Source organism: Dendroctonus ponderosae, unplaced genomic scaffold (genome assembly GCF_020466585.1).
Source record: "Dendroctonus ponderosae isolate FM_Combo_2020 unplaced genomic scaffold, Dpon_F_20191213v2 Dpon_F_20191213_8, whole genome shotgun sequence".
Taxonomy (NCBI): Eukaryota; Metazoa; Arthropoda; class Insecta; order Coleoptera; family Curculionidae; genus Dendroctonus; species Dendroctonus ponderosae.
The window spans coordinates 12,140,822-12,150,174 of record NW_026019016.1 but is presented as its reverse complement, the minus strand read 5'-3'; the positions used below and the strand labels follow the sequence as shown (position 1 = coordinate 12,150,174).

Sequence of the window (9,353 nt, the reverse complement as noted above, 5' to 3'; positions counted from 1 at the left end):
TATGCATTAAGCCTTATCCTTATTCTCGTGTATAAACCCACCATTAATCTCGAGACTCATTGTTAAACTACCCGTTTGTTGGTACGTTCACGATAGAGATGAATGAAGAATTTTGTTCTATCTACTTCAAAATTACCACTGACTTTTCTTTTTTCAACTGACATCCATTTGACACCTTCTGCTACATACAGGGTTATTTAAAATGGGCGTCATTTGTCGGGAACCGCCGCAGTTGACATCTGACAAAGTATAATTAGGAGAAATTTGAAAACTGAATAGTGTGCCGAAGTCATTAGGGGCAAGCGATATAAAATATTTTCAAGATGGCCACACTTCCGGTTATACCGTAAGTTGGTATCAACTTGCTTATGCAATCTTTTTACATTTTTAAATTCTACTCGAAATTCTGTATTTATTTTATGTATAATATCATATACCTAAGTCTAACGGTTTTTGATATATTTGAAATTTTATGTTAAAAATGACATTTGCAGCCACTAATTATTCATTTTTCTATAAGGGAATATGTGCTACTTAATTTGAGCCGCATTTCTTGTTAAAAAGTTTCTACTTACTTTAATGGAATTTCGACAAAATTTTGATAACTATTAATAGTGTTAAAAAAAATAATTTTAAAATTATATTGAGAAAACCGCACAAAATCAATTTTTATCGTAGAGTAAGAGAAAGGTATTGAATTTTTTTTTCGGTAACTTCTAAAAGATATTAACAGTTGAAAATCGAATTTCAACTTTGTTCTTAAGGATTATTTTGAAAAGGTTTGATTGGTAGCCTATTGAAATACTTAAACATTCGAATAGAAAAATTACGATTATTTTGTCAAATTTCGAAAAAATGTTATATTAAAAAAGTACTCTTCTACAATTTTTTGATGAAAAGCCAAAGCGGCAATGATGGTTTTTGTCAGGCTACTCAGAGCACAACTGACACTTTCCCAGGCACCAAATAAATACCGAGGAATTACATTAAGCATACACATTAAACCAACGGATTACTGAACACCGGTAGAAATTGAGCAGGAGTTAATTATCCGAATACGAGAAGCTGCTTGATAAGAGTGGGTAATAAAAAGATTACACAGGCTTTTTTGGATTAAATGATCAGTCATTGGTAGTATGTTTATTTGTAAACATCAATTTGAGGTTATGAGGACAATAATTGACATTTCGAAAAAGTACGTTCCGTCATTCGACGATTTCTGCTGAATTTACCGTTTATCCTTGTCTATTTTATTGTCACTTTCTGTGTAATTCCATGGCTACCGGAGTTTATAATAATTACGAAGCAGCAGGTATTTCTGATATAGCTTTTTGCAAATTTGTTTTTATTAATTTTTTTACTATTTTTCCTGTACTCCTGAAACACCGTCAGACAACACCTCCAGAGGAATGACGCCAATTTTGAATCACCCTGTACATGCGATACATTGTTAAATATACTTCTAGTTCGCGAAGATCTCTGATTTTGACAGGAATAATTAATTACAAGAATGCTAGCATTATACAGTTGCCTTGAAAGATCACAGTGCATTAAATAAAAGAATTAAATTAAATATAACACTCTACAATTTATTTATGAGAAGTGGGGGTCTTGGAATAAATAAACTTCATCTGAATGTAATTAGCATTGTAAAAATTACAGGTTCTCAAAGAGTTCCGTAAATTTTAGGGCGGCGTATATGAAAATAATATGATAAAAGTAAAGCGAATTATAGCCAAGTGCGATGTTTCAAGATTGTTTTAATTTCAGATCCTCCAAAAGATGTAGGCAGTCGTCGTAACGTGGACATCATATCCATGCTAGTAGATATTTATGGAAGCAATGAACTATTTGTCAATGAGTATAGGAATCTTCTAGCCGATCGGCTTTTATCGCAGTACACAAGCGACACAGAGAAAGAAATTCGCTACTTAGAACTGCTGAAACTGAAATTTGGAGATTCGAATTTGCATTTCTGCGAAGTAATGCTGAAGGACGTAGTGGATTCAAAGAGGATCAATCAAAGGATCAAAGAAGACAGTGAATACAGTGAAAGTATTGTACCGCTTTCAACTTTGATCGTTTCCCAACAGTTTTGGCCGCCATTTAAAGAAGAGAAATTAGAATTGCACAGCAAGGTTGCTGAACAAATTAAGCAATTTACCGCCGGATTTGAAACGTTGAAAGGCAGCAGGACTTTATGCTGGAAGAACCATTTAGGGGTTGTGAATATTGAAATTGAGCTGAATGATAGAACGTTTAATTTATCAGTGTCACCTATGCAGGCAACTATTCTGATGCACTTTCAAGACAAGGGTGAGTATTAATTTTTAATTTTCAAACTAATTAATCCAACTACAAAGTACAGGGTGGGCAAATTTCGATGTTTTAAATTTTAATCTGGATAACTAAAGGAGATGGGAAAAAGTGAAGCTCTCATCCTTCATTTTCTATTGTGCCAAACTCAATGGCAAAAACCAAAAATTGGCTTTCATTTTTTGCTTTCGACCTATTTGCAAAAACTCAATTCTGTCCATTTTCGGCACATAGAGATGGCTGAGTTATTTGAAATGAGAAAATTATTTGCACATTCTACAGACACTTTTTTAGTTGAATGGGATGTTCTGAATATATATTATAGTTATAATATGTATAGAGGGTGAGTTTTTTTCGATGACTGTTACAGGAATCTTGGAAACTACAGCAGATACGAAAAAGGCTAAAATGACAAATAATTGCAGTTTTGAATGCTCCACTCGAAACCAATTTTATTTTTCTAAAATTTGACAACTGTCAGGAAAATCTGGAAAAAACTGATTTATGGTAGATTTTTAAATGACTTCTAGTTTCGTCAATATTAATCTGTCAGGAAAACATTAAGTAAAAAAGCTGTAGAACATTGAATTTCAAAGAAAATGGCATTTTTACAAATTAACTGTAATTTTTTAAATTTATTAAACGGAAAAAATCCATGGCGAATTATACAATGCGTATAGAAATATTAAAATACAATAAAAATTAGCATATAACAATAACAGATAAATAATCAATAAATAAATTACATGGGTATCTTCAGCTTTAGTTCGGACTTAAATGGTCCCAAAGAGATATAAAAAATGGCCAATCTGCTGTGCTCTTAGGAACATGGAAATTCAATTTACTGAGCAAATTTTTGACATATGATGATACATACTTAAGTTTTTTTTAAATGGAAACCATATTGATTATGCCTAAATTGAATAGAGCATTTTGATAGATTTTTTTAAAAATGAAATCGAAACAAATGATGTCGGAGTACCATTTTGACCATGTGCTTACGGGACACTTTGTATATTGTCTATTAGTGTATTTTATATCCAGTAAAAAAAAATAACTTCTAGATACGTGGCAACTTGAGGAATTAAGCAACGTAATGCAGTGCACAGCAAGTTTATTACGACGTAAAATAAGTTTCTGGATTTCTCATGGAATTTTATCGGAGACAAGTATCGATATATTTTCAGTTCAGAACGTTGAAAATAAAAATCTGGCAAAAGTCGTCTTCTGTGATGAGGACTTTGAAGCCGAATCCGCTATGGCCAGTGTACAAGATCAAAAAGACGAAGAATTTCAGGTAGAATATTTTGGAAATTTACAATTTTGGAATCGCTAATGTTTACGAATTATATTTGTAGAACATTTGGACATATATTGTCGGAATGTTGAAGAATTTGGACAGTTTGCCATTAGACAGAATTCATCATATGTTGAAAATGTTTGCATTTCAAGGACTGACAACAGAATGCAGCCCGTCTGAACTAAAAGTTTTCTTAGATAGAAAAGTCAGAAAACGACTCCTCATTTTCTCAAACAACCTGTATACACTTCCTAAATGATGGTAAATATAATACATAATTTCCAAATGTTACGAATTGAAGCATTATTTTTCAAAATTTATTTAGAAACGTAGGTTTTTTATTACAGTAATATACTTTTTGCTTACTTCTAACAGAAATTATTATTTAGTTAACTGATTGAAATTTAAATTAATATTTAGAATGGAAAAATTTTGTATCAGTCATTCAAGTATCAACTATTATTTTCCATTTCTTTTAAACCCCCAACGATGTTTTTAAGTCTGACGAGCCAGTAATTTCGCTTAGAAACGAAATCATATATAACTCGGAATAAACGACAGGTGAAAAAACGGGACACTTAAGAGCCGAATTTAGAAGAAAATACAACTTTTCATTAACAACAACAATAGTTTGAAGGTCGATAAGAATGTTATAAGCGTTTTCTTGGTGGATTTAAGTAGCATTTTTTTGGGAAAACAGCCTTTCGTATGTAGGCACTTTCTGCACAACTCTGCTAATATGGGGCCGATTTGGAAATTTGATGAAAAACGTACGATTTTCTATAAAAAGTGCAACTCGGAAAATTGCCATCGGCTGAAAAACTTAGAAGCAACTCAAAACCGTGTATTTTGGAAAGGAATGGTGGATAAGAAAAACCCTTCAAGGAGGGTTATTTCCCAAATAATAGTAAAAGGGCCCTAAATAATGTATAAATACAGAAAAACAATTCATTAAATTTAATTATTACTGATCACAGGAACGGAATTAGAATTAATTAAACCTTATTCAAACTTAGGTCCGAGGTTTTTCAAATCCTGCAATAGATTTTTACGACTCAGTGCTCATCGCTTCTCGCTTCCTAAGTCTGAGAATCCTCTTTAACGCATTATATTTTTGTTGTAGATCGCATGTCGCCTGTAATCAATTAATATAAATAAGTAATGCATAGAGTTATTGATCAATTATTTTAAGTTTAGATTTAAATTATGATTCGAGACGAACAACTAATAATTTACCTGTGTTTCTTTGTCAACTTTCTCGCACTGTTCATATTTCATCAACTTGTTATCTAATTCCAATTCCCTTTCCTGATAATTTCGTATCATCTGAAGCATGTCTGCGTTTTCTTTATCAAGAAACTTGTTTTCGCTTTTTAAATTGTCTACTTCATCTGTTAAAGCGGTAGTTTGGCTCCTGAGTTCAACTGCTTTATTTCTCAGACTTGCGCAACTCTCGCAGTCTAAAATCGAATAAAATCATTATTGCTAAAGACAGTACCATCCGAAACTTTGACCATCAATAGCAGAGGAGTCACACATATTTTGTTAATAAAAGTTAGGTCAGATCGTCTGCTTTGCTCGTTTATTAACCATTTTTTTATGGAGTTTCAGACGGCCGATCGACTGAACTGATTAGATTCACTTCAGCTCTTTTGCTTACCGAAATATTTGCAGTTTTTTGCAAACCATATTTTCGATTTTCTCCAAAACTATGAAAGCTGGAAAGTTGAAAAAATACCGTGCTGATGAGTTCAGATCATCATCTTCACATCATCAGGGATGAGTGCTCGATGAGTCCGAGGTCTTATAAAGAATAACTTTTCCCAACAGGAAGCTTTGTTTTCGATAAAGAAATGTAAAATTTCGAAAAAATCGCAAATTTCACCTACCAAAATTTTTTTGATCTCTATCTCTATCGCAGAAAATAATTCTAACAAATTTAAGGTTCAAGAAGGCAAAGACCTAAAAGAACGTTGATGGTTACCAATGATGTGTTTGTGTAAATTTTAAATCTGATGATGGCGCTGTTGTCTCGCCGAAACGTAATGAAATAAACGATATTCTTTTTACTTCACACTTTGACTGAGACCCAGGAAGGATAAGAATATAATAATAATTACACGCAGTCAGAAAAAAAGTAGTATTCTCAAGTTCTTTCGCAATTTATGATGAACACAACAAAAAAGATTCGACTTATCACACAAATTGCATGCATAATTGTTTTTGTTCTAAGGTTGGTTGTCAAATTTCGTAACTGATGACGTGCGTCCAAAGTTATAGTGTACGGGGTATATTCTCTTTGTGAAATGCTTTATTTTATTTATAATGATTTTTTCTCTATAATCCATTAATCAGAATATTCCAATAATCCGACACCCTCTGATTTTTAATAGTGCCGGATTAGTGAGATTTTCCTGTATTTATTTTTTTTAAGTAGAGCGAAAAATTAAGGCGGAAAAAAATAGTTTTAACTTGCAGCATACAGCAACAAAGGTGTCAACGTTTGGGTTTAAAAACTGTACTTACCAAAATTATCTAAACTGGATGAGCGTTCAACATCGCCAAATAAACCTCTTCTTTGATCATGGATCGATTGGCGTCTCTCCTTTACTTTTCTCATTTCATCGGAAACACGTAAAGCAGACTTTCGTTCATCCGACTTGCAACATGTTTGATACGGTTCTTGATCGGCAATGGACACGGTTTGTGACGAATTGTCCTGAACATGTACTTTATTAACTGGTCTTCCTAAAATTCGAAAAATAATCAAAATGCTTAAAACTTAGAAAGGGAGCATCATTATTCTAAAGTATTTTTCTCAGCATAGTTCAAAAATCTGATGTGGATGTCGAACTACTTTGGATAATATGTAATAATTACCAAATAAGTCTGCCATCGTAAGTCCTTGTTTGGAATGAACTACTAACTTCTTAGATTGCAGCACGGGCTCGATTTGCGTCAAGACTTCCGGTTCGAACTTTCTTACGTCCTTTAAGCTTGCTTCTTTCTGATCTTGCAATTCTTTTAAGTGGAGGCTGAGGTTGGTGAAAAGTTGCACCCGCTTTCTCAATGATATTTCTAAATGAGCAACCTGTTTTTCCAATTCTTGGGTCCTAGCTTTCAGTAAATCTCTTTCTGCTCTAAGCTTATCATGGTCATCCGATTTTAACTGACTAATCATGTCACGTAATTGTGAGTTGAGACGCTTATTTTCCTGCAATCGTTGTTCTACAGATTCATTTTGGTGTTCAAGGGCCAAATTCTTTTCATGCAAGTGTTGGTTCTCTCGCTCCAGAACACCTAGTTTATTTTTAAGAGTGATATTCTCTTGCTGCATGCTGTCAGTGCTCTTACTTTCGCCTTCTATTCGTCGACATTCTGAAACTTTATTTTGCATCTCTGCTTTATAACAGGTCAGTTCTTGAATTTTACAGTTTAGTATGCCCAGTTCAGCTTCTTTGATATTTCTATCGTGATTTATAATGCTATTGAGATTTTCAATGTTCAAATTTTTATCTGTTATATCTTCTTTAAGTTTGTTCATTTCAGTTAGGACAGATTCAAATCTCACTTTTTGATTATTAAGCTCTTTTTCCAGAGCATCGATAATATCATCTTTTTTGCTTAACTCAGAAAGTTTATTATGCATCTCTTCTTTATAACAGGTCAGTTCTTGAATTTTACAGTTTAGTGTGTCCAGTTCAGCTTCTTTGATATTTCTATCCTGTGTTATAATGCTATTGAGTTTTTCAATGTTCAAATTTTTATCTGTTATATCTTCTTTAAGTTTGCTCATTTCAGTTAGAACAGATTCAAATCTCACTTTTTGATTATTAAGCTCTTCTTCCAGAGCATCGATAATATCATCTTTTTGGCTTAACTCAGAAAGTTTATTATGCATCTCTTCTTTATAACAGGCCAGTTCTTGAATTTTACAGTTTAGTGTGTCCAGTTCAGCTTCTTTGATATTTCTATCCTGAGTTATAATGCTATTGAGTTTTTCAATGTTCAAATTTTTATCTGTTATATGTTCTTTAAGTTTGTTCATTTCAGTTAGAACAGATTCAAATCTCACTTTTTGATTATTAAGCTCTGCTTCCAGAGCATCGATAATATCATCTTTTTTGCTTAACTCGTGCTTAAATCTTACTTTCTCCTCATCGTCGCTGATTTTCTCAGTTAATTCAGTGTCCTCCAGAAAGAAGTCAATCTTTTCTTCCGGGATAGTATAAAGATGTTCAGAGTTCCTCTCGACAGACCCTCCTAAAATTGTCTGCAGTGTAATCAACTGGTTATGGAAATATTCAACTTTTGCCAGTAATATGGGACGATCTTCTCGCAATTCCAAATTGTCGTTTCGTAAACGATCACATAAGTCTCGCATTTCCTTCAATTCATCACATTCTAATTTAATTTGATTTTCTAGATTAGTGAATAAAACTAAATTTTGATAAGATTGCTCCATCAATTCCTTTTCAACTTTTAATCGAGTTAGCGCCGTTTTTGGACTGTCTAAATCTTCAAAAGGAGGCTTTCTGTTTGGAGTCATGATATTTTCCCCGTCGTCAATTACATCGGTTTCAATCTCATCTGATTGTATGACCGATTTCGATGGCGTATCGATATCACCCATCAAACATTCCTCATCGATCGAAAGCAATGAAAACGGTAAAGGATTTCTAGTACTTTCAGGTTTAAAGTGCGCAAACGTATGTCTTCTTGATGGCACTTGATGTCGAATAGTTGATTTTTGCCCAAAATCGCTAAATTTTTCGATGCACTGTATTTTTCCTTCTAAAGCATTTATTTTCTTCTCGTGGTCCAACTTTTCTCCAGTTAATTTTTCAATTTGAACTTTGTAATTTTGGCACAAACTTTCATATTCTTTTAATTGATCTTTATCGGTTACTCTGCGATTAACCACCGGACGGTTTTTAACAAATTTGGCTCGGTGTGCAAAGTCTAATGTCGACTTTGTCTCCTCAGAAACCGCCACAGTTATTGTGGCTATTATCAGGGTTTTCGAATTACCGCCAAGCGAGTGTTGCAATATTCTAGTTAGTTTAGAGTCTCGATAATTAATAAAACTCTCTCCCTCACTCAGCTTACGAATAACCAAGCCTAACGCAGTTAGAGATTTATTGATTGACACCCCTTCTAGTTGTCGATCTTTTCCCATCTTCATTTGGCCAACTCGCTCAGATCCAGCCAAATCCACTAAACTCAGTGTGGATTCTGTATAAGACCCTTTAAGGCCTTCACTTTGTGACTGAATTACCTGTGGATCAAAATGGTTAAATATAGTGATTATTAAATATAGTATGTGCAAGTGAACAATGAGGTGGTTCACGGTATGGTGTTTGTACAAGTTGAAACTTTTGCATGACATTTGCGCTATTTAAAAAGATCATCACTTTTTAATGAAAATACTTAAAAATATATAATAACAGTGACACGTGCAATTTATCACATTTACTTTTGCGCACAATTACCAATTTCTGACCTCCATCTCTATATTCAGTTTCAAATTCAATATGCTAAACACGAACGCAAAACTTTTAAGCATTTGGTTACGATTCAATGGGGCTCAAATAATACTCTTGGCTTGTATATTCCCGTTTATAAATGTTTATAATGAAAATTCAGCGTAAAGCGTAACAGTTTATTAATTAATAAACTAACTGCGATCCAGGATGGCCAGAGGGAAAACACAAATCTCCAAGATGAAAAACGAGTT

At 33.3% G+C, this 9,353-nt stretch overlaps 2 protein-coding genes across 8 annotated transcripts in view; one reads left to right on the top strand and one right to left on the bottom strand.

Moving 5' to 3' along the window:
* Positions 1-9,353, top strand: part of LOC109536152 (anaphase-promoting complex subunit 2) — a 23,640-nt gene that overhangs the window by 10,181 nt on the left and 4,106 nt on the right. For 2 of the 6 annotated variants that reach the window (XM_048669487.1, XM_048669486.1), the window contains exons 6-8: positions 1,771-2,316; positions 3,381-3,613; positions 3,675-3,877. In XM_048669487.1, the coding sequence (XP_048525444.1) occupies positions 1,771-2,316; positions 3,381-3,613; positions 3,675-3,875 (980 nt within the window). In that variant the 3' untranslated portion in view covers positions 3,876-3,877. The other 4 variants (XM_048669488.1, XM_048669485.1, XM_048669492.1 and 1 more) reach the window with 3 other exon arrangements.
* The window catches only part of LOC109536095 (kinesin-like protein KIN-7N), a 9,319-nt gene continuing 4,524 nt past the window's right edge, over positions 4,559-9,353 (bottom strand). For both annotated transcript variants that reach the window (XM_048669483.1, XM_048669484.1), the window contains exons 5-8: positions 6,497-8,894; positions 6,143-6,364; positions 4,853-5,076; positions 4,559-4,751 (exon numbers count right to left, since the gene is read on the bottom strand). In XM_048669483.1, the coding sequence (XP_048525440.1) occupies positions 4,665-4,751; positions 4,853-5,076; positions 6,143-6,364; positions 6,497-8,894 (2,931 nt within the window). In that variant the 3' untranslated portion in view covers positions 4,559-4,664. The remainder of the gene's footprint in view (positions 4,752-4,852; positions 5,077-6,142; positions 6,365-6,496; positions 8,895-9,353) is intronic.